The 26,365-nt window shown below is 38.3% G+C and overlaps 1 protein-coding gene across 1 annotated transcript in view; it reads left to right on the top strand.

Annotated features, from left to right (window-relative positions):
• Window positions 1-12,115: 12,115 nt before the first annotated feature.
• The window catches only part of LOC122811147 (vitamin D 25-hydroxylase), a 167,675-nt gene continuing 153,425 nt past the window's right edge, over window positions 12,116-26,365 (top strand). The window contains exon 1 of the mRNA XM_044082788.1: window positions 12,116-12,429. Coding sequence (XP_043938723.1) covers window positions 12,199-12,429 — 231 coding nt within the window. The 5' untranslated portion in view covers window positions 12,116-12,198. The remainder of the gene's footprint in view (window positions 12,430-26,365) is intronic.

Genomic DNA, 26,365 nt, shown 5'->3' on the forward strand with positions numbered 1-26,365 from the left:
GCTGTGACGGAAAGGTTAGTTTGCTTTTTATTTGTTGTATTTTGTATTACTTTATTGCCTTTTTCTGTTTTGAATACTGTGATTTGTTTTTTTACCTTGTGTTTTACTTGTATTCTGCTTTTAACTGCATATTAAAACTTGAAAAGAGACCACAGCTCTGTCTCTTGTGAGTCAGGCAGAAATCAGAACAGATCAATTAAGGACTCACACATAAGATAGAACAGACCAGTTAAGGTTGATCATCTGTGAACTGAGGGGGTGGAGCTAGGAACTAAACCTTCCATTTAAAGGGTAAAATAAAACATTTCAGAGCTTTACTAGGAAGGCTCACCCAGACTTTGCTACACTTTGTTGTGAGGGAAAGGTTAGTTTGCTTTTTATTTGCTGTATTTTGTATTACTTTTTTGCCTTTTTCAATTTTAAATACTGTGATTTGTTTTCTTTACCTTGTGTTTTACTTGTATTCTGCTTTTAACTGCATATTAAAATTTGAAAAGAGACCACAGTTCTGTCTCTTGTGAGTCAGGCAGAATTTTTTTTCCCACCCAGTTACTGTTGTGTTCTTAAGCACAAATGTCTTTCTAGTTGCCTGCCCCTTATGTTAATTTGTCCATATATCTCATTTCCTCTCTGTTTTTACTGGCTTGTGTGAGTAAGCGCAAAATTATCATTTTGTGAAATTACTCCCCTTCAACTATTTAAATTTAGTGGGCATCCTACTGTATTCTATAGTACCAGAATACAAAAGTGACCACTTCCTTTCAATCTATCTTGTTGTAGTAACTCTCCACTAAAACTTAACTTTTTAGACAGGTAAGACTTAAGTTACCTACTTTCACATCTAACTCCTCTAGTGCACACTGCAGTGTTTGGGATAAACCATTTTTTCATCTTACCTTTAAGCATCCCGTGACTAGCACTTGCTCTAAAACCCGCTGGAAAGCAATAGGAAGCCTTAAACTGATACAATAACTCAACTCTCCTTGCTAATAAGGAAAAATTAATCATTGGCAGTAAACAGCCTATAATTGCAAAGTACATTGCTAAAGTAAAGGAAAACAGCTCTTGTACTTTACAAAAAAAAAAGCACCAAACCAGGCATGTCCAAGGGTCAGCTTCTGGTGATTTCTCCTGTCCACCTGGTGAATCTGGGCATACTGGGGCAATGCAGCAATTGCCTCATGTACACAGACAACGCTCTCTTCCTACCACCCAACACTACAACCTGTAAGAGATGCACTAACATAGCCAAACTGAAAGCAAAGTTCTCTCCACCCAAGATTGTGCTGGACAGTCAAGAGGAGAAGGTTAACACCCGCACTACACCTCAAGCAATACATAGCCCTTCTAAACCCACACCACCAACACCCTCACATAGCAACACTAAACCTTCATATGCAGAGGCCCTTAACAGTAACCTGCCCAAGCAACAAGGACCTCTGAAGCTGAAACACAAACAAACACCAATCACAACCAAAGTGTCACATAGCTCACAACACCAGTGAGTCACCCAAAAACAGCCCCTAAGGCAAGACAATGTACCCAACACTTTAGTCATAGGTGAATCGATAGTCAGATACACCGATGTCCCACTCATCAGGCTGAACAAGGAGAAAATTACAGTCAGCTGCCTGTCGGGTGCCAGGATCCACCACATAATGCATGCACTCAAGTCACTCCACAACAAGTACAAATATGACTCTGTCATTGTCCATGTTGGAGTGAATGACTTGAGATGTACCACCCTGGACTACATGAAAAAAGACATGGAAGAGCTCTTGGATCATGTGGTCCAGGCAGGAATGACCCTAGCCCTGAGTAGCATCCTGCCTTTGCCCAGAATGACACCACAGTATAAGGACAAAATGACTGACTTCAACAATTGGCTAAGCTTCTGGTGTCATTCAAAGGGGATACAGTATCTGTCTGCCTGGGACAACATGATCGACAGACCATGATGCTTTGCAAGCAATGGTCTGCACCTGTCGACCCTGGGATTCAGGTAACTAGCTAAGGCTCTTGCCACCCCTATAGTGCCTTTTTTAGCCAAAGTTCAAAGGACAAAACCACCACCATAGCAGGTACAAGCATGCAAAATCTGAAGGTAATGCTGCTCAATGCTAAAAGTCTAAACCTCAAAATGCACTCTCTCGAGGCACTCCTAAAAATCAGGAAACAATAAAACTGGTGAGCAATCAGCTCCTAAAAATGGAGAACATTGATATTTGTGCAATAACTGAGACCTGGTTCAAGGCTCCAGAGAGTACCCAATGCAATACCAGGTTACAACTCTTACCTCACTTTTCGGCCAATAAACCAGGACCGAAACACTAAAGGTGGAGGAGTGTCCATATTCACCAAGGATATTCACACCACCAGGCTAGTTGCCCAACACAATGCGTCTGTAATTCTCCAGTTGCAACTAACACTAGGTAAGACTGCAATCCAAATTGTAGTTTGCTACAGATCCCCCACCATGCCACAAGATTCTTACTACACCTTTCTAACCATACTGGAAAATATTAGGATACAACCAAACACCCTAATACTGGGTAATTTCAACTACCCTGCCATTAACTGGGAAAACTACTCATGTACCAACACCTTTGCCCATACATTCTAATGTCCTGAATCAACTAATCCATAGTCCCACCAGGGCTCAATAATATCCTAGACCTGGTCATTATCAATGGGAAAATCGATGTCCACACCTCACGGTCACCCTTGTGGGTCCTGACCATAAACTAATCACCCTTGACATCCATCATCCCCCCCCCCACTCCCAGTAAGAAACCTCTGTAAAACTTCAACAAGCCAACTTCATGCTATATTTAGTCAGAAGTGTCATGACACCAAGCAACTTGCAGACTGAAATGCAGATTTGACCTGCTGAATCTGCTGCAGCACTTTCTGAGACATCACTTTGTGCATTATGCCATCCCAAATTATACCACCAGAGACACCTCTCCCAAAACAAACCAATCATCTGGTGGTCCCTTGCCATAAACAAAACAAACAAACAAACTGCTGCAAGAAAGGGGAAAATACAGTGGTCTCACCTTGATAACCACAACACCACAACAGTCAGGAAATCCTTCAGGCATCTGCAACAACTGGAAGGCCACAGAAATACCGGATCTAAACCTTGTCATCATGCTGAAGGGATAGGTTCCTGACCCAGAGACTCCCCAGACTCTGGAATAGACTGCCATACATGTCAAGCAGAATGCCTCTTTGGCCCTCTTCAAAAGGAACCTTGATGATTGGATGGGAGATAGGAAATTCACCCAGGGAATCACATCAGTTGCCCTGCTAGACAGGGGTCCAGGGAAGTAAATATTGTGGGAAGAAATAGCCAGGGAATTGTTATGGCTATTCTTGTATAGGCCAGTAGCCTAGTACCAACCTATGAACTTCTTGTCTTAATTGCATTATAGTTGTCTCTATTTGACACTTCCATGATGGCATTTGATTTCTTCCCATCCTTTCCCTTATTACCTTGTGTTCTTATGGTAGGACTTTATCTGTTATTAACTTGACTGCACAGTAATGTATCCTAGTTACTTCTGTTATATCACATGAATCTCTATGGACAGTCCTAATTATTGCATTCATTTGTTTTATCAAACTTCTAACCTTTTCGGTTTATTGACCTTCTGCAGTCCATTTCTTTCATTGATCTTAATATGTCTATCCATCGCTATTGAATCAAACAACTCTTCTCTTAGATCATTTTCTTCTAAACTGAGGGTACATTCTTTGATCTCCATTTTTTGCAGGCATTCCATAGAAAGTTCCAGAGCATCTTCCTGTGCCACGTTCTCTTCAGTTTCACCCAGTGTTTGTTATCCATTGCTGTTTCATATGGGAACTCACTGGCATATCACTCCATGATAATGACTGTGTCAGAGATGGCACTGTTTCCTGTTCTTCCTCTTGCTGTACAGCTGCAACTGAACATTTGTACTGGTTTCCTATGGGAGGCTCCAACGTATCTTCATATGTCAACTGATTAGATGCTTCCCATACAACTGGTTTCTCCTTAATTTGGGTGTCCATTGCGCTATCCTATTGTGTTACCTGAGTTAAATTGTCTACACTAAATCCTTCACTTTGCATGTAACCCATAACCTCAGTTTCTATTTCTTTAACTTCTCCTTTACTAATCCTCTTTTCTACTTTTCCTCTTTGTTTTCTTATTTTTTTGTATTGTAAAATTTTCCATATCCAGATGTCTTTCCCTGCATTTCTCTTAAAATATCTTTGGTGCTACTCTTTTTGCATTGATTAGTTTTGCTTTTTCCTTTGCATAAATAGTGCACCATATTAAATCAGTTTTTATTTCCCATATCCATATTTCTTCTTCAGATATCTCTTGATCCTCTTGTTTCTTCTTACTTTGGGGACTAGTTGTTCTGTCATGCTGTGATATAACCTGTGTTAGACTTTCTACATTGAATCCTTCACTTCGCAAATATTCCATAACTTCAGCTTCTATTTTTTAACTTCTACTTGACTAATCTTCTGTTCTACATTCTTCTTTGTGATCTTATTTTGTTTATCTGAAAATTTTCATATCTGGATGTCTTTGCCTGTATTTTTCTTTTAATATCTTTGGGGCTGCCTTTTTGTGTTGATTAATTTGGCTTTCTCCTTTGCATAAATATTGCACCATATCAGATCTCCCTTTCTTTCCCATGTCCATGTTTCCTTTTTATACCCTTCAAACATCTCTAAATTTTGTTTTTTTTAATTTTTGCACTTCCTCAGTCACTTCTTTTTCCAAACAGCACAAGGTTACTTAGTCTATATTGTGTTTTTCATGGATATGTTCTATTAATGAACACAAATTTTTATTTGAAGCTTTTGACAGTTTTTCTTGTGGAAGTATTTTTCTTTCCTCTAATTTCTCTCTTAATCTTTTTGTATATCTTTTGTCTGGAAATTCTGGGCTTCTTGCATAATAGTAACAATACATAATTTCTTTTTTATCCTCAGTAGTCCACTCTGTTGTCTGTATGGCTCTTTTTTGGCCTGTCAGTTTTTGTGATTTTTGTGGACTGTTACTTCCTTTTACAACAGGGGAGCCATTCCCCCCTGGGCCTGGCCTAGCCTCACTGTGGGAATATTTCCATGACTTGAGGATTCTACACTGTCATGTTTCCAGTCTTGGTGCCAGCCAGTGCACCTATCAGGATTGGGCATTTTTTATCCTAGGACTTGTGCACCAAGCTAGCTTCTTTATTTTTTAACCTACTTCTGTCCATGATATATGCTATATAAAATACAGTCTATATATCAGTGTTGTCTTGGTGAAATTTTGTGAGAAACGGGGACCACCTCATGAAGGTACTCACCAACACTTGAGGATGAATTCATTTCCAGCAATACTTCTCTCCTTTTGCTGATTTTATCATCTCTCCATTCGGACCCCTTCCTTCCAATGAAATTTGGATGTTTGATTGCATATTCATAAATAAGCCCTCCTTGAGAGAGGAAGTTCAGTATGTACCAGCAGGGCATAATAGCCACAAGAAACCATTGACCTGAATTTTCTTATGATTCCTATGAGATTACAAGAATTAAACAAAGATTGTATTTAGAGCTACAATAATATAGTGGCTGTAAGACATAGGAAAATGATATGTGAGTTGAACTGTAAAAAGTTGGAATTTTTACAATAAAGCAGAAGTATCCACTGAATTTAAGTTAATGAAATGATTAGTTGTTAGTGGTTAAAGAGTTCATGAATGTTAATGATTTAGAAGGGGGATAGAAAGGTTGGTTGTGAAGATCAGGGCATATTATTCTGTTAATGGAATGACAGGAGGAGAAAAGTTGTTGGTTTTATGAGATTAGATACAGTAATTTATTTTACTGAAGATCACTAAAGCACGTACATAATGATACCTTCATTACAAATTGTAATTTATCTCTGAATTTACTGTAGAAAGATGTCTTTTAGCATTTAGCAGGGAAACAGAGTCCCATAATTTAGGTTCTATGACTGAGAAGGCATATTCAGTGGATGATTGTGAGTTCTTAAGCATGGCAGTAAACATTTGAAACCAGTGTAATTATAATGCTGACTATAACTACATCTCACCTGAAACAATGCAATAAATAGCTTCTTAGAAAGACAAAACAACAAAAAACTATGGCAATGTCCTTTCATTTTTACTCATTACAAGGTCCATTATTAGCTGTATAAAAATAGAGAATCAAAAGAAGTCCCCAGCATATCTCACACTGACAGCCGAGGGGGAGTCAGCATGTAGAAACACACCTCCCCTTGGGAGACAGAGCTTGCAGAAGCCACTATGGGAGTACTCCTTGAGGGAGGGGGTAGCCCCCAGGACCATCATCCTCCCACTTGACTCTCACCAGGGAATGTGCAGCAGACTGGGATTCCCAGGCATGAATGATCAGTTTGGGATTCCCTGGCACAATGAATGAATGAATGGATGAATGGGTTATTGGGCTCTTGTCTAGCCCTGGAATGCCCAGCTGCTGTGCCCTCAGAACAAATATGCAGATGGGGTGGGTGCCAGTAGGGGAGATATCAGGCAAGGTCCTCGGGGAGGAAAAAAAAAGAGGCCAGTCGTGTAGTAACAAATCATAAAGAGAGATAGAGAGACTGAATATATAAGTGTTGGTACCAAAATAAAGTCATTAAATATCTACCATGAATTAATAAAGCCTATAAAAAGAGATGCTATTTGAAAATAAAAAGGAAAATAATGGATTTTTGTATGACCAAGAAATTAATGAAATCCAACGTATTAGTTTATGAAAATGGAACTATTCAATTCACAATATTCTGGATTACATACATAACCCCAACAAAGCTGCTACTGGAATACAGAAAGAAAAGTGTCGTATTTAGCACAGGATGGACAAGATATTCAAAAGCTGAGTAGAGAAGCCATAAGTGGCAACAACTGTCATAAAAAATAATAATACATTTGTTTTCATACACATTAATGTACACAAAGTTATAATCTTAATAAATCAAGTACAGATGATACAAACTTGTAGGTCTGGCCTAAACCTACAGACAACAATTAATCAAATCTCTAACCAGACTTCCTTAGCTGGCAACCTTTATCCCTGAAGATGGACCAATCATTTAATCACTGAATGAAGGATATGTGAGGAGAAAAGATGACTGTAGATGTCCACTGGCTACTATGGATGATTTTGTATGGACCTAGTGTCAGACTATGAGAAGACTAACCAAATAGGGGCAAACCGTCCCTGCCAGAGATACTGTGGAAGCCCTAATGGAGGACTTCAATAGCAGAATAATATTTTACATAGGATTCTAGCACCATTAAATCGTATACGTAGGTGTAACATAATTATGTGACTGCTCTTGTTATGGTGGATTAAGCAGAGTGCCACTGCTGTAACAAGTATGATTATTTTTACATCTACACTCTTGAATAGTAATTTATGCAGAAGGAGAGTGTTTGTAAGCCCTACTGCACATGTATGGACTTGTGCAGGGGTGTATATACATCCCTTTCTATACAGTCCAGGCAGCAGTAGAGGCCATATATCTTTTACTTATATTATGCTGTGCTTGCAGAGTGTAAGTCAGACACAACTAATGTCATATCATATAATGTATATATTGTAAATCCAAGATATTCTTACTTTGGGTGCATTTCTCTTCTCCGATACTGTGTTTGGCTCCAGAAATGTACTCTGCTTCTCAGTCTGGATTAGCCCCAGATATAGTTGCATTGATTGCACATTCTCCTGGACTTGCCCTGCCTTGGGAAAAGACAGAAGACTTCTTTCTCAGCCTAAATGCATTCCCTTTTCCATATGTATGTTCTTAAAGCAGAGGACAATGCTTTTTGTTCGGTTACAATATGCCTCCCAATAAACAGTCCACCAGGTCTCTCAGCAACAAGTGCCATTACGACATTGTCATAGTTCATGTTGGTGTGAGTGAACTGAGATGTACCTCACTGGACTATATGAAAAGAGACATGCTTACGGTTTAGCTCTTTGAGTATGTGTCCCAGGTGGGTATGTCCCTAGCCTTGAGCGGCATACTACCCTCACCTAGAATGATGCCACAGTACAAACAAAAAAATGATTGATTTTAATAATTGGCTTAGTTTTTGGTGTCATTCAAAGGTGATCCAGTTCCTATCAGCTTGGGAAGCCATCGTCAACAAATCTCACAGCTTTGCCAAAGAAGGTTTGCACCTGGCACGTCTAGGCTTTCAGCTGCTGGCAAAGGCTATTGCCTCCCCCATAGTGGCTTTTTTAGTCTAGGTCTCAAAAACAACATTAGCGATGTGAAACTAGCCAGCCAGAACAAAATAAGGGTCGTGTTGTTAAATGCTAGGAGCTTAATCCAAAAACTGCACTCCCTGGAAGCACTTCTATCACTAGAAGATATAGATGTCAGTGCAGTCATAAAAACCTGGTTCAAGGCCTCAGACAGTACCTCAGACTTGCAAGGCTACAATGCCTTCCATACCTTTAGACCGCAAAATGAGTGTGTGAAAACCAAAGGAGGTGGTGTTTCTATCTATATTAGAGGTAAAGTCACTTCTCATCTAGTTAGGCTAGACAACTCCATGGAGTTACTCCAAATCCTGGTTACGGTGGGTAAGACCACCATTAAAGTCATAGCCAGTTATAGATTTCCCCTCCATGGGTCACAAAGCCTACTTGACTAAACTGGAGACAATTCAAATTTTAGAGAACACTACGGTTATGAAGGATTTCAATGAACATCAACTGAGAAACTTATGCTAGTCCCAACTTGCTAGCCCAAAAGTTCCTTGACTTTGTTAATTCAGATGCTCTGAAACAAATTGTTTATGCACTGCCGCAAATGTCGGACACTCATTAGTTAAATCTGACCAGAAAATAGACACCTTCGAGATGGCTGTAACACCAGAACTCACAAAGGGTGAAATCAGACTAAAAAACTTCACAAAAGCAAACTAGACCCTCCTAGGTGAAGGTATAAATGTATTCCAATCCCCACCCCAAGATGGAAGTGGTAACTACACCAAAGCTTACACTAAAGCCCTGTACAATCAATTGCATAAGTGTATAAACTTGGCTATACCAGAAAGAATCAGAGCTGGAGCCCCCAAGTAAAAAACAAGCTGCCATGGTGGACATCCAGCATCAACAGACTTTACAATAAACGCAAAAAGTTGCTGTACAAGAAAAAAAAGGCAAGGCCCCAGCAATGGAAAAGCACCCTCCTCAGCCTCAACAGGCAAATAGGATAACTTGTCAAATCCTTTAAGGGCTCCTTTGAGAGAAACTTAAGAAGTACAGCCAAGGATAACCATAAGCCTTTTACAGCTACGTATGTAGCCTAAAAGGTAGGACTCAAGCATGTGCAGAATTAGTGACCAATGGTATCACACACACTGACGCCCATATCACACACACTGACTCCACAGAGATAGCAAACTTGCTAGCAGATACGTTTGGCAAAAATTTCACTCCCTCATCCCCCATAACTTATCACAAACCTTCCCCCAAACTGCCCCCCCCCCACTCTTACATGTCTGAAGAACAGATCCTCAAAGCCTTGTCCAAGGCAAAAAAAACATCCTCTATGGGACAAGATGACATCCCAGGCTGTCTTCTAAACAGGCTAAGACATGAACTAGCATCATCATTAAGTACCCTTATAAATCATAGCCAAAATCACAGGCTTTGTTCCTACGGAATGGAGAACAGCAAAAGTTATTCCCCTCCACAAAGGTGACCAAGCGACAGACCCAGGGAATTACAGACCCATAAGCCTGACCAGCCTCATCTGTAAGGCCATGGAATGTATCATTATGGACCTCATAAATAAAGACATAGGTGACCTCCAAACCCTGAATCCTACTCAACTGGGCTTTGTCAAGGGCAGATCCTGCCTGTTAAATCTGGTGGACTTCTTTGAAACTGTGACCAGGGCCATTGATAAGGGCAAATCTGTGCACAGAGCATACCTCAACTTGGCAAAGGCTTTTGACATAATCCCACATTCAGGCATTACCAATAAACTTAGCAAACTGAATGTAAACCCCTTCATTGTAAAATGGGTTGCCAACTGGCTCATTAACTGGACATTCACTATCAAAGTGGATGACTCCACATTAAACAGCAGACCTGTTACCAGTGGGATGACACAGGGGTCCTACTGTTTGGTATATACTTCTCAAAAGTTCAGGTAAAAACTAAAGGGTTGTTGCTGACCACGTTTACAGATGACTGCAATCATTAAATCACCAAATGATGTCAGTATACTCCACGAGGGTCTCAATCAGATCAGCGACTGGTGTATTAGTCACGGTCTCAAACTGAATGCAAAGAAATGCGTCATCATTCCCTTCAGCACAAAAATGTCCCTTCACACTATCAAATCAACAACAATAGCCTAACTACCCATGAAGTGGTAAGAGACCTGGGAACACAAGTTGTCTGCAACCTTAACTTCGACCACCATGTGTCTACTGTAGTAAGAAAGGCTTCCTAAGTAGCACACTTAATTAATAAAGGCATTATCAAGAAAGCAAAAGAAGTTATAACCCCCTTATACTCTGCACTTATCTTGCCTATAATTGAGTATAACACCCTGTTTGACATGTACCGCACTAAGCACCTGTAGCAATTAGAGTGACGTCAGAGGTTTCTAACAAAGAAGATCAAGGGTCTCCAGCAAGTGCCTTATGCAGACTGACTAAAGTCCCTGTCACTATACTCCACATCATATAGACTTCTTAGGAGAGACTTATGCCTGGCCTACAGAGCAATCCAAGACCCAAATCTAATTAATCAAATGGGACTAGGGCTACCCCTTCCAGGGACAGAAATATGGCTTGCGACTTAAATAAGACATGTTGGATGGACAGATTTATCTCCCAGTGACTGCCACATCTTTGGAATAGGCTACCAATTCATGTGAAACAGAGCACCTGTATGACACTTTTCAAGAGGAACCTGGACAAGTGGATGGCGCACTATTAATTTTTCCAGGGATAGTGCCCACAACCTTCCCGGACATGGGCACTAAATGCAATCTTGGGTATTGACTGGCATTTTCATGGTATTACATTAGGATAAATGGCTAGGCTTAAAATGACCCTCGGGTCGATAACCTAATAATCTCCCATGATCTTATGATCCTATCATCTCTGTTAACAAATAAAAAATAAAAAAGTAAGCTTGGAGGCTGAAGGAGACAAAGCTAGACAAAATGTCTTGTAAGGTACACCCTTTGTTTATATGCACAACCAGAGTCATAAATAAATGTAGGGCAAACTAATAGGAACAACTCCTATAAACAGAAATGCACGTGTTTAAGCTGTAACTTTGCCAAAAAAGGAATGGTGGTGAATGGAAAAGGAAAACAGAATTAAAAGTTTGAAAATGAAGTTAAATTCGGTTCTATTTCAAAATGAATAAAAGTAATTGTAATTATACAGGAAGCACAACTAAATCATGTAAATCAAAATCAGTTCAAAAAAGATGGATTTTTCCTTGAAATCTGCCACAAACATACAGCTGCCTCCTTACTATTCCAGTGTATATTCTTCTGTAAGATGGAAACCCAAAAACATAGTAACACTACGTTAAATGAAAATATACTCAGTACGAAAAGAGGAAAGACATTGACCTCTTCCTTAATAAAAGTGTGCAGTCTTAGCGAAGAGATATTAAAAGTCCTCATAACTTCAAATTATTTTGATCACTTACATGAATAAAAGTTTTTATGATGTAGAACTAGCAGCACCACATTTTTATTTGCAAATGATAGAAACCCCAAGCCTCTGTCTCACTTTCTAAATGAAACACTTTTGTTTTGTTATTCTGTTAACACTGATTCATAACAGATACAGTCTATCTTGCTTATTTTTATGGAGTTTTGTGTTCTTCCTGTCTGATGAAAATAGGCGTGTTTAACTGTCTTTCTGGCAACTGAACAGACAGCTAGTGAAATTCTGCTACTAGGTTCCCTTGAATAAAGGGCATGAACATAAAATTTTGGATTGCAAAGGGCAGAGGAGGAGGCGGAGTTTTTCGCTGTGCTTTAGTGTTTGTAATCTGATCGTGCATTCCTCTAGTGTTTCTGCATGTGATATGGCCGGCAGTCCCAGACAAGAATTCAAAAAGGAAGAAACTTAAATTATTTTTATTAAATCACTGTGCACTCCCATTATGAATTTTCTGCTGCTTCAGTTGTCTTTGTCACCAGCAAATGTATGTGCTGTCCTTGGTATTGCATTTGCAGTTTTTGTTACTGTTTTTCTAATCCGTCACCTTTTAAAACAAAGAAGACCTAAAGGATTCCCTCCAGGTCCCACTGCCCTGCCATTAATTGGTAACATTTTTGCTCTAGCTTCGGAACCCCATGTGTATATGAAGAAACAAAGTGAAGTTTACGGACAGGTAAAGCTTTTTTACATCTTAATGTACGAGGTGCCATGAAAAGTTAGTTTTATTCACAGAATTTAAGTTACTAAATTAGGTACTCTTAAACTGGTATATGTAGTAATTTTACATTTGGTATATAATATATATACCCTCAGCCCTGACGGCTACTGAGTTATTATGCATAATCCCCACACAAGATTTTTAGAAGTAATGGATGACAAAACAGACTCAGGCTAATATTCTTACAGTGGAGGCTTGTTGTGACACTGGTGTGTTATTCTCACCGATGGTCTAGAATATAATTTGTAAGAGCTGATGGAAAGAGAACTATTCTAAATTTAGGAAGCTTGACCACATAACACCATATACCTGTTCCAATTTTCTTAAAAATCGTGAACACTTTTTTGCTTCAAAGTGAACATTTCGTTTTTCCTACAGCACTGAATTATTAAAAGTAGCAAGAATATGTTTAGAATGATATCACACACTGAATCAGAGAAATGGTCTCCAGAAAACTGGGAATATTTGTTGCAGTGAAAACTGGCATGAAGAATCTTGCTAAAGATAAAATCTATTGAGCACACATTTTTGGGCCTTCTCCCTGCTTTTGTAAAATCAATATATATTTCCTTTCTTCAGGACTATAGAAATATTAAAGTTGTTTACTTTCTAGTTATACTTTTACTCCCACACAGTTTTTACATCCAGTTTCTGAATTGCTAGCATCCTTCTGTCTTCATAAAGGGTGGTCAGTGTACTCCAAAACTGCTACTAACATTAATCACCAATGACCTGAAATGAGGATTACTGGTACATTTTGTTTGTGTGTTGTGGGATTTTATTGGCTCTCAATGTTTCTTGCCGAAGTGGCATAGGTTTAAGCCTGCATCTTAACAGGTGTAATATTCCATATTGGGTGTTCTGACAAAGCTGTGCAGGCTGTACTCAAATTAGGAATAGCCAATTGTGTTTAATCATCTCCTGTGTCTAACAGAGCCATTGACATTAGCAAGGGAAATAAACTCCGGCAAATAGACTGAAGTTGTCTAGCAGTTCATAACCTTACTCCTCTGTACTAATTTTTAAACAAATGTTACAGGATGATGTGTCAAGGAAAAGAAGTTTCTAGTTGCCCCATAAGGTTGTGCAAACTCAAAAGTTACTGGTATTTATATATTATCGCAACCACATTTCCAGGCGGAAAAAATGGCTTTTTTCCGAGCCATACTCCTGCTGGAACATGTAGTCCAGAAAGTATATCCAAGAAAAGTACAAACATAGAAAGATGTGGTATAAAAGTCTGCTGAAAGAAATGATTACAGCATGTCTGATAGTCTTATACCTTTACATCATATTACTGCTTTTCTGAACCTGTGTTCAGCAGAAACGAACAAACTTTGCTTGTAATGAACATAACTGATCCCAAGTGTACTGACATGTCTGGAATTATTGTAAGGACCAAAAGTATTTCCACATCACTGCAGCTACACAGTTTCTGTGAAAAACGTTATGTGACACTGCATTATAACTCTGACAGAAGTGGCCATGGGCAAGCATGTAAGTCAAACTGTTTATGTAGAATTTCCAAAAACCTTGACTGCCGCTAAAATGGGTCTGCTGCTGTTTCGGGAAAGAAGGAAATCCACATTTTATGTACATAACTCTGCATCATACTTTTGACTGTTAACAAAACAGTTAACAGCACATTGTGCAAGTATACATCCATGTGTTAAAACCTTTTTCAAACAGTGAATGCATTCATGACATTAAAAGTTGAGTTGTGTAAACCCCAAACAAACCTATAATGTTGTCAGTGTTTCAGATGCCCAAAACTATAATCCACTGTTTTAAAGGAGCAAAGCTGGACTTCTTTATGGAAATGCTACATTTTGCAGGACACCCCCTTTGTTTTTCAGCACAAGTACGGCTTGGAAAACAGCCATTCGTCCGGCTGGAAATGTGGTTGCGATAATACGTACGTACCGAGTTACTATATCTAGGGATGGAGAGATGTGGAGCAGCAGCCCACCATGTGAGACTTTTTTGTGAAGGGGGAATGTTAAACATTTAAAAACAAAGGAAACAAGCGCAATACACAAGGTCTTTTCATTAGTTGAACCCCTCCCCAGCCAAGCCTCCTGCTACCGTTCCTATTCCAAAAGCAATTGTTTATCTTTATGACCAATCAACCATACTACTGGGTGGAAGTCCATTGGTTAATTCTGATATGATGATTAGGAGCCTTTTGTTATGGCAGTCATGCTTTTAGACGAACTGCATCCTTCTGACTCCTAAACTTATCTGGGACTGAAGTCCTATCACATAGATCAAAGTGCTCATTACCTGCACCATCTGATTTTATTGGATTAAAAGACTGCACATTGGCTCATCTACCTTTTTGTTCATGTCTTTCCTTTTTAAGAGTTTTCTATGAGTTATTGAGTGTTGTGGCACTCCAGATTCTTAATTTGTCAAGTCCAAAGACTTTTTTTATCATTTCTTTTTTGTTATATTTATGCCTATAACTTGTAAAGAGGGCTTTCGTATTCTAAAATGTGTAGTTTTCACTTTAGTTATTTCATTTGACCTATATTTATTAAGTTTAACAAACTGGTATTTCTATTTACTGTATGCTGAGCAACTGTCCACGTACTTCATAATTCCCCGTCATCCAGACCACTTTTTGATGATGCATTAGAGCCAAGAAACAGTTCTGGAGTGAGTTAGCATGTGTTCTGTAGTCTGCAGCAGATTTTATTACCTAGTATCCAGAATGCAGCACAATCAGCAACTCAGACATTCAAAAAAATAAATACAGTTATATTCACATGGAGGGTAACAAAAAACAAACAAAAAAGATTAAACAAAAGATAAAAAAGAACATGTTAAGATTCATAGTAATGTGCAAAATGAAGGTTGCAAGGGTAAATCCAAACCTTTTTAATGTCTTAAAACCAGAAGTCTTAGCGCTTTCATTCATCACCATTGAACTTCATCAGAAACTGGTTAAAAATAAATTAAGTCCCCTTATATAACCTTTTGAAAATTGTGCCAAAAATTTTAAAGTGACATACATCAAATAAACATACACAAACCCATCACTTAAAAATACAGCTATGAATTGAAATACATCTTATTTAAAATAAAGCTTAAAAAGTTGTAAAAATAATCACACTACATTTATGAAATACAAGATACTCTGATCTTCAGAGCAGGTTTCAGAGAAGCCACATTGTTGATGCCAGGCAGGCTAGTGGCATTCAGCAAAATTTGCCAAAAAGACTTTCTTTTTTTCCTTGGAGAGTTACCCAGGCACCACCCCTAGGTTGCAATTCCACCTTTTCAAGTACGGAGAAGGAAAATTTCTTGAAATCATTACATCTTATACTATGTGAAAAAAGGCCATTACACTGGTGAGACCTTTTATAGTATAAGTATGTTGGTAAATACGGGACTTAAGGGCACCAATGGTGTTTCCTATATAGAAGGCAGGACAGGAGGAGAAAAAGGCAATATAAACCACCCCATTGGTGTTGCAGTCATATCTGCCTTTAACAGTAATCAAATTCAGAAAGCCAGACACCTGAAAACTGTTACCCTCCAGGATGAACATACATGAACCACATTTCTTCATACCCCAATTCCGCATAAATTTATCTGAGTTCCTTCCACTCCATTCAAACATGTTTTTTAGATTCCATTTGTTTTTGTAAACAAATCTAGGGGTAGCCCCAAGCTTCTCCAGGAGCCCTAAACTCCCAAAAACTGTGGTCCAGTAGCTTTTTATAGCATCCTGAAGGGAATCTATCCCTCTACTGTATGGCAATCCCAAATCCTGAACATAGTCATTACCATTCAACTCTGACATAGGAGTTACTGGATCTCGACCACTGCTGTTGCCATCACCAAATCCCAGGATGGGATGGTATCTGGACGGTCGATTTTCACAAACATACCTAGAAACCTCCTCAACCATGGATAGTAATGTGTGTAGTGTTTGACATCCAGTGTAATAAAATGGATATAAAACTACAGATGTGTTAACTACTTAATAACAGGCTGTACAGTAAGTTTGTATGTTATACCATAAAGAATTAGTGATAGAAAGAAAACATCTGTAATAATGACAAGCTGTCAGTAGGCTATATATATATATATATATATATATATATATATATATATATATATATATATATATATATGGTTCTACCTGAGATAGTCGACAGCGGAGAACACCGACAAGCAAATCGTGAGCGCCAGAAGATCGACAATGCAGAAGACCGACGTGACGGATGAAAACACCGACGCCGAGGATGCCGACATGGGAAAAGGCTGTGTAAGTATGCGGTAGTGACGGACGTTAGGGTGCGAGTAAGGTAAGTGTGGATATTGACGGTCTGTGGGGATAGGGGTGGGTTAAGTGAGTTAGGGTTAGGGCGTGGGTTAGGTAAGTGTGCGGTAGTGAAAGTCTTTGGGTTAGGGGCGGGTTAAGTGAGTTAGGGTTAGGGCGTGGGGTTAGGTGTAGTGAAAGTCTTTGGGTTAGGGGCGGGTTAAGTGAGTTAGGGTTAGTGCGCGGGTTAGCTGAGTGTGCGATAGTGACGGACCTTAGGGTTAGGGTTTGGGTTAGGGTTGTAGATAGTTGTGTATGTGAGGTTTAGTGTGGGTTTGTAAGGATTTTGGTGTGCTTGTGTTGTGTGTGTGGTTTTGGACAGGGATGTGTTTTGTTTGTTGATTGTTGTTATTGTGGTGTGTGCAGTGTATGAGGTTTCGTGTTTGTGTACCGTCGGTTATTTCGTTGTCGGGCATGTGAGGTTTCGTGTTTATGCACTGTTGATTATGTGGTGTCGGTAATTACGTTGTCGGTGTTCTGCAGTTTCGATTATGTCAGGTAGAACTATATATATATATATATATATATATATATATATATATATACATTTATTTATTTAATGTTTGTTGACCGGGAAAGTCCAACTGAGAACAAGCCCTTTTTCAGTGGAGGCCCAGGGGAAAAGCCCCAAAAAGAATAAAGATTGTTACAAATAAATTATATAATACATAAGCTCATGCAGTAGTGTTACATATAAGGATAACAAGGTACAGTATAAATAGAGACATTCAAGAAAAGACAGAACAGTTGACTATACAAGAGAAAGATGGTGGGACGTAGTTAAAGATATGTATGGTTAACTAGGAGAGAAGTAAATTTGGAGTCGGGTATAACAGAGAAGTTCAGAAAGAAAGAGTATAATGATGAGGCACAGAAGAATAGACAGTGAATCTAGACAGAGAGTGTAGGAGAGGAATTAGACGGGAAGGAGACTCCTATCAGGTTGAGCGAGCAAAGAGCAACAGTAAGGTGTAGTGAAGGAAAGCCTATAAAGATTCCAGGAAAGATGGGGAAGGAATCAGCCAGGTGTAAGGCAAGAGCACAGCCAAGTATTAGATAGGTGATCTGAGGAGAAATTTGAGCTGTAGGTGATTTGGTGTGGTTAGTATGTTTTGGCAATGTGGATGGAGTAAAGAGAATCACCAGAAATGTTGTTTGGTTTTGTGACTTGGAGGAATTTGTCAGAAGATCTAAGTAGTCTTTTATTAGATTATGGTTGAAGTAGGTTGCGGAGTGCAAGACACTTGTATGGGAGGTAAAGTATGCTGTGGGCCATAGTGAGTTGGGTGTATTATTTATTATTTATTTATTATTTTACATTTGTTGATCGGGAGTGTCCGGCTAAGCTATTGCCCTTTTTCAGCGGAGGCCCGGGGAGAAAAGCTCCAAAGATATACAATGCAATAAAAATAGCAATACAGATACATTTCAAAAAAAATAGCAATAGAGAATTTTGGTAGTTAAAATACGTAAGCTACATACACGTATATTGTTGACAGATAAAACAGTGCTATAAACAAAACGGAGAATGTTAAAAAAGTAGAATAAGTTGTATGTTTTGGTTTAAAAATTTAGTTGAGTAAATATAAGGTTTTGTATGCAGAGTAGCAGAAACTTAAAAGGTTACAAAAGAATTTCAGGGAGCAGATTATAGAAGAAGCTTTGGAGGATGCATGGGAAGCACAGGGTGACGTTAATGGTAGATTTTAGTAAGTTAGTTTGACTGTACTATAAAATATAGGCAATTGTAAGGGAGGGTGAGTACAATGGCAGGACCACTGCTTTTTAAAGTGGCCTTTGGTTGCTAGCTTAAATTGTTTGGGGTGAGTCAGGGACCTTATTTCTAGTGGGAGTTTGTTCCATGCCATAGAGGGATAGTAGCTGTACAAGTTGCACCCTGTGTTAGATTTGAGTTTATGGATTTTTAGTAGGTTTTGGGTTGAGCTTCGGCAAAGTCTGGTAGGGGAGTAGTGAGAGATGAGAGAAGATAGACTTGGGCAGAAATCAGGCTGATGGGTGTATGTAAATTAGTTGAGGAGCTCAAGCCAGTTTAGTTGTCGTAGGGCAGTACAGTGATAGGATCTATGAGAAGAGTTGTTGGCAAATCTGGCAGTTTTGTTGTAGCAGGCATCTAGTTTTGCCAGGTCTGTTTTGTACAGGTTAGTGAGAATGGGTGAGGCAAAAAGAAGGGCAGAGATTAGGCATGTTCTGGCAATAGATTGTCTTGTGCATTCAGTGAGGAAGGGTTTGACTCTGTAGAGAGAGTCTAATTTAATGTGAATGTTTTTATAGTTAGGGTAATGTGTTTGTCAAATCTCATCTTGTTATTGATTATAACACCAAGGAGCTTAGTGTGAGAAACAGGTTCAATTTTTGTGTTATTAGAAGAATGTATCATGAAGGGGAGCAGGAGGTCTGAAGGTTTGTTTAGCGAGAAAATCATAAGTTTAGTTTTATTGGGAATGAGGATTAACTGAGCATCTGAAAGCTAAGATTTTATCTCTGTAAAGGATTTTTAAGTTATTTCTTGGAGTTTAGAAAGAGAGGGGTGCTGCATATGAGTGTGGAGTTGTCAGCATATTGTATGGTAGTGGCCTGGTGGGTGGCTGTGTGAAGCTTGATGGTGAAGATGGAAAATAGAAGAGGACCTAGAAAGGATCCTTGTGGGATGCCTAATGGGGCAGGCAGTAGAGAAGAGAGTTTGTTTTGCCATTTTACAGTCCACTGATATTCAGATAAGTACTTGTGGAACCATGTAAGGGCAGAGTGGCTTAGTTTAAGAGATAAAAGTTCATTGAGGAGTTTCTGATGGGAGACGGTATTGAAAGCTTTGGACGTGTCAAGGAAAATGGAGGAGACTAGATGGCCCCTGTTTCTGTAGTGGTACTGTAGTTGAGTCTGAAGTATTGTTGGGTATTAGTTAGAAGGTTATTGGAAATTAAGTAAGGCATGAGTTAAGAATGGATACATTTGTCTAGAATTTTGGATAGTGGATATAAGATGGCAATAGGCCTATAACTGGAGAAGTCAGTAGAGGTACTACCTTTATGTAATGGGGTAAAGCAGGAAATTTTCCAGATCTTGGAAATGTGCTGTTCTGTTATGGAGTGATTGATTAAGACAGAAATTGGGTAAGAGATTATGTCAGCAGCTAGCTTGACATATTCAGAAGGGAGATTGTCTGCAGCAAGAGGAGTAGGTGTATGTTTATTGAGTAGCTTTTTCTATGGTGCTGTTTTTTACAGTTTTGAGGAAAAAGTGTGGAAAGTATTGTCAGGAACTGTGGGCATGGTTAGATGAGTATAGTTATTGGTTTGAGTTAGGTTTAGTATAGAGTTTGTAAAGTAGGTGTTAAATTGTGTGGCTATACTGTCTGAAGAATTTGTATGGTTAGGTGTTGGGTTTTTAATGGCTGATTTGCAGAAGCCCAGAATTTTTGGGGATTGTTTTGGTATTTTTTTGGGTTGTAATGTAGTAGGATTTTTATATCATTTTTTGATGTGTTTCTTGGCATTGTTTCTTAGATGATGATACAAATCTAGGGAGGTTTGGGTTTTGTTGGACTCGTATTGAGCTCAGGCTTTATATCTGGTTTTGAGTAATAGTTTAGTTTCTTTTGTCAGCCAGGGAGCATAGTTTGTCTTGATTCGAATAATTTGAGGAGGTGTTAAGCTGTTTAGAATGTCTAGAAATGTGTTACTGAAGTATGAAACGGCAGCATCCAGTGGAAGTGATAATAGTGGAGACCAGTCGCATTTTTGTAGTCTAGTTAAGAACGTCTGGGGTGAAAAGTGCTTTTTGTTGTGTTGCTGTCTGAATGTAGTCTTCTTAGTGACGTGTTGGCATTGTCTAACCAGGTAGGTGGTTGCTGGTACTATCTGGGAGGCAACCTGAGTGGTAGGTGTGTGATGGTTTGTTGGTTAATGTCCAGTCTAGTATTGAATGTCTATTAGTTGATTTGTCCACTCTAGTTGTAGATTGTATAAGCTGGGAGAATCCATAAAGCTGCGTGAAATTTGATGGGTTGTCAGTGGAACAACTAATCCAGTCTGTGTTAATGTCACCCATAACTATAGTGTCTTGGGGGAATGATAGAGATCCAGTGGAGAATTCCTCAAATATGACAAGATTGTTTCTAGGTGGGATGTAGACTGCTATTATAATTATAGATTTTTTTTTTGAGTTTATTACAAGTTTGGTAAATAGCAGTTCTACGTTATTGAATTTTGGAGGGTTAGGTTCAAGGCACTGAAGTTTGAGAGCATTTTTACATGTGATAGCAATGCCTCCCTCCCCTTAGTTTAGTCTATCCATTCTATGGATGTTGTAGCCTTGGGTCAGTATTTCACTATCTCTAATGTTGGACTTTATCCAGGTTTCAGTTAAAACTGCTATGTTAGGAGAGTAGAGTGAGAGAGTTGCATGAAATTTGTGTATTTTATCTGATAAATCCATGAGGTTCATGTTTAGAAGAAAAAGGTTTGATTTACTGGGGGTATTTGTATGGAGAATTGTATTTGGTTACAGTGAAATACTCTTGGGACCTGGGTTTGGGTGGATATCTCAGCTAAGTTTGACATTAGTGTTTAAATGAATAACGGGGCTGGGATATTGAGGTTAGGTTTGGTATATTTACAAAGAAGTTGAAGTGAGGTATGTTCATGAGTGTATCTGTATGTGTGAAATGTCAGATTGGTGATGGTGAAAAGGCTAGGTGTTATACCATAATGTGTGAGTTTGGTATGATGTTGTGAAAAGACTGAAATTGTAGGGGGGGGGGATGGTGTTGTTAAGAAGTTAGAGTAGAGGATAAGAAAAGAAGAGATAGTAGAGTAGTGTGGTAGGGCAGCATGATGGAATGGGGAGAAGACAACAGAAGGATATTAGGGGATACGGAAAGTTGGAAAGGAGGAGTTTTGGTTGGACAAAAGCGAAGTATCAAGTAGTGGGAAAAGATTTAGGATGAGGTAAAAGAAGTGTAGTTGGAAATTGATAATCTGGAAAGAGAGAGTGAGAGGAGAAAGGAAGGAGTAGAGGAAGGACAGAGTGGAGGGGAGGGAGGAAAGTATTTATTAAATAAACAGTACAAATCTACAGTAATACAGAATAAAATAGCACTTAAAACTGTAAATTACTTAAGCAAATGAAAAAGCAAGAGAAAAACAATATTTTCCTGTTTGTCAAATGAGGAATCAGCTCAGAATTCCAACAACAGAAATATAAGGCCATGTGTTTTGTGCTCAGAATGTTGGAGCCTCTTTGATTGTTCTATTGTTTTTGGTTATTTGTTGATGATTGTTATCTTTTTTGTACAAATGCAATTTCTATATATCTATTTGTGTAATATTTTTGTCACTCAATTTAATTGGTACTTCCATTATCGGGGCAACAGGTGTAATGAGCATTTGGAATCTTAGCACTTCTTACATACCTTTGGTTGATCGGGTTTGTCCCACCCACACCGGCCCAATGGCCTGTTATTGGAAAGGACCTCCAAACACTCCTGAAAATTATAGTTAACTTTATTAACACTCAAATCTATCACAATGTATAAATGTGGTCTTAACCTGTTAAAAGCCAACTGACAGTGAATAAAATAATAGATACATCAGTGCCGACAGTGCCTAACAAGATACTCAGAAATTCTCCATCGACTTACTGGTTTCAAACATCACTGTTGCAATGCTCTTTTCTTTCTTTTGTGTGTCTTTTCGTATAGGTGTAAACCCCTCCTAAATACGTTAGACACTTTCACTCTCAGCAGATCTCAGAAAGTGTTGATAAGAGATCTACAGCTTAAAGGTGCCATATCTGGTTTGCTATCTTTTTTTTTTTTTTTTTATTATTTTCCACCTCACTGGTTTGGACACTAAGGAGCCGAGGAAAGACTTCATTTCCCAGCATCCTTTTTTTACAACAGGATACAAGTGAAGATTATTAATACATTTACAAAATATTCCAAATCTGAATGCATTTAAACCACATACATCCAAGTTGTAGTTTTCAGTAAGAGAAATATAAAAATGGAAAGTGTTTTGTTTGAATATTTAATGAGAATGAAAAATACAAGCAGGAGAATAAAGGTAGTTTTCCATTATCGGCAAAATTACAAAACCCTTAAGGTGATATAATCCAAGCTATATAACATATCACTCCCTGTCAACTGTCAGTAAACATAAATGTTCCATCTTATGCCAACCTATGCATTTGTAAAACTATCCACTTCAACTCTCAACAGAAATATACAGTACAGAGTTCTTTTAGACCTGTTGCCCCGATAATGGAAAAGTACCATTTAATTTAATAAAAATAATTAGAAAAAAAAGAACACTGGAGCCTTTCAATTAAGATAACAGCAGGCATCCACACAATCTTAATAAAAGCAGGAAAAAATAAATAAAATAAGTTAGGAAATCAGCAACAGTTGCCTACATCCAAAATAAAACCGAAGTTTATTTCTCTTCTTTATAGAAACTACCGCTGGTGATATGAAGCTAAAACTAGACCAAAAGTTGTAACAATGGGGAAATGAGAATAATCACAGACATTTGCATAATCAGACTTACAACAACATAGGAAGTATTGCTCATAGTCAGATAATCAGTTCACACTCAGTAAATTACCAGACTAAGAACTCATTTAACAAAGTAGCTCTATGGCACAACAGCTGGGCATTCTCACCCCTCGTTCTTTCTTTGACCAAATAATCTGACAAAAAGGAATGATATATCACCTCCAGCCACTTGATTTTCATAATGATTACAGTCTGTGAACCTTTATTTATTTGTGGCTGCCCAATAATTCAACAAAGTTACCTTCTGGTTTCAGGAAATGGGTCAAAACTTAGATAGTTGACCAACAGTTGGGACCTTCCTTAGAACATGTGCTTCTTAAACGTCGGGTCAAAAATAAACCTTAGTTAGATTATTGCCTTAAAATGTGTAAGGATTACAAGCCACCAACACAGATCAGAAGACTGCTGGTAGATGCCTTATTTTAATACTTAATCCAAAAGTTTGATAAGTCAGGGTTTCCAAATTAGCATTGACAATAAGCAATCAATAAAAAAAAAAATCTTCAAATGCTTACAGAGGGTAGCACATAGTATAGTGCTTTCATTGGTATTGTTATATTTTTTATTTTTTCCCCTTTATACAGATAACAAAACTTTACACCTGTCAGTTCACTTTAGTATTCAATCAGAGTCAGGAAGCTGTAGCATACAAATAGCGTTGACTGCTCTGAGGTCATAAAGTACATTTTGTTGACTAGAATGGCCCTACTGGTAGGAGTCCATTTTCAGAGCTTTTCGTACCTTTTTCTTTCTTTCTTCAGACATTGACTTATACAAAAATTCTTCCAAAATCTCACTAGAGAAATCCACTTTTGGAAAGTAACAAATATTAAATCCCACAGATAATTAATATGGTTTGATCGAGTATGTGTATGATCATATCCTTGAGAGCTGCATGACAAAGGGCACACACATTTCTCTCAGATATGCAACAACCAAGGCAGCCCAAAATTACTCTGAACTTAACATGTGCATTTTTCATCTTTAAAAGAAGAATCCACAAACATGTAACATTTCATTATTTCACATAATGGTGTGTGTGTGTGTGTGTGTGTGTGTGTGTGTGTGTGTGTGTGTGTGAAATGACTTTTTTCTGCATGCATTTTATCACATGCTGAAAGGTGTTTTTCATCGTTGGTTCAGTTTGTCAAATTATGTAATGTTCAAAGTTGATTATATTGACCACGATATAATTCAAGAGTTTTTGCCCTTTCTTTGAGTTTATACACTCTGGAATATAACTATACTGAAATTATGTACTTAGACACTGAATAGGTTGCTAACTTGTCTCAAACACATATTGGGCTTCTCAGCCTCATGCAGTAAAAGTAAGAAACATTTTTTTTACATTAATGTAGCTCACAATACTGAGTGAATGGCAACTGGTAACTTTTTTTCTTCTGTTTTAGTAAAATAACCATTGACGTGGTCTGTCATGTATACATTTATCACCAATAGCTCTCAAATGCCCCTGATTTTGCAGAAAGTCCCTGATGAAGCCTCATGTTTTTGCCCTGTTCCACATAAAATGTTTTATTTTTTTGTAAATTATTGAGGGTTATGGCCAGTCAGTATAATGACAGATATTAGAGTCTCATACATATTCTACAGAAAGTGTATGTTAATGCAAAAAAAGACACTCAGTAGATTCTTCAGACTCTTAGCTGGACCGCTTTAAGGAGGTTCTTCTCAATGCTATGAGTTTCAATATCAAATTGCCAGATCCCGAGGTACTCGTCTGTCTGGAACATGTCCATATATGTGTAGTTAGAGAGACTTGGTTTAAATGTGACGAAAGAACACCTTCCATACCTGGGTTTTTCACTTACCATGCCTTCAGGCCTGGTGGAAATTGCAGTGATGTTTCCATATTTGTCAGGGACTACAACTCATCTAGAATGATATCCAGCGACCTGTAAACTAAGCTCTTAGAACTTCCGTTTACTATGTACAAGACAAGTACCCAGCTTGTAGCATGCAACAGAACCCCAAACATGTAGAAAATCACTCCATTATCCATTGCCTAAATCTGTGAGTCTGTGCAAGTCACTTAACCAGACACTGGTCCTGGGCTGAGTCTGAAAAGGTCCATGGATATTAGTGCCCTACCCCAGGAAAACAAAATATATATATATATATATATATATATATATATATATATATATATATATATATATATATATATATATATATATATATATATATATAAAATACACAGACACACACACACAGACACACACACAGACACACACACACACACACACACACACACACACACTCTCACTCACTCACTCTGAGGCAGATATACCTCTAATGTAGGATATGTCCAAAAGATCTGAGGTAGATAAGAATTCCCTGGAATAAATATCTACTGAACCCACTAGAGGCCAGAATATTTTGGATCTAGTCCTCACTGACATTTCCTCTCCATATTCTATTCTGCTAGTTCCTCCTTCTCCAGTTAAGTCAGACCATAAACTCATGACATTTACCATCCTTTCTGTAATCAATGTCTCCATATTTTAGGACTTAAAAATGGGGAACCTTATACTATTATATTATGAAATCTTTACATTTATCCATGACATTTCCACCATTGATCCTGACACAGTAGCCAACTTCACTTAGTAGTTTTATGCCCACTAAGACAAAGGAATAGTACTGTAAGAACCAGTAAAGCAATCCATTAATGAAGATTAGCTCCCAAAGTACAGGGTAGCTGCAAATCCATCTTTAGTTATATTAGAAACCTAAGAAATAACACTCAACATTGTTCTGAACTTCTCCTTAATGTGATCCCCCCACTCCAACCTAAATTATATTGCAAATATACTAGCAAATATATTCCCTGCAAACATCACCCATGAAATACCAGTGCCAGATTCACTTAACCCCCAACCATCATTACTAAAGAACATGTTCTCAAGGTGTTATCTAAAATGAAAAGCACTTCCTCCATGGGTCCTGAAAACATACCTGGTACCCAG

The sequence above is a fragment of the Protopterus annectens genome, chromosome 9.part0, assembly GCF_019279795.1.
Source record: "Protopterus annectens isolate FY-2018-M chromosome 9.part0, PAN1.0, whole genome shotgun sequence".
In the NCBI taxonomy this organism is placed as follows: Eukaryota; Metazoa; Chordata; order Ceratodontiformes; family Protopteridae; genus Protopterus; species Protopterus annectens.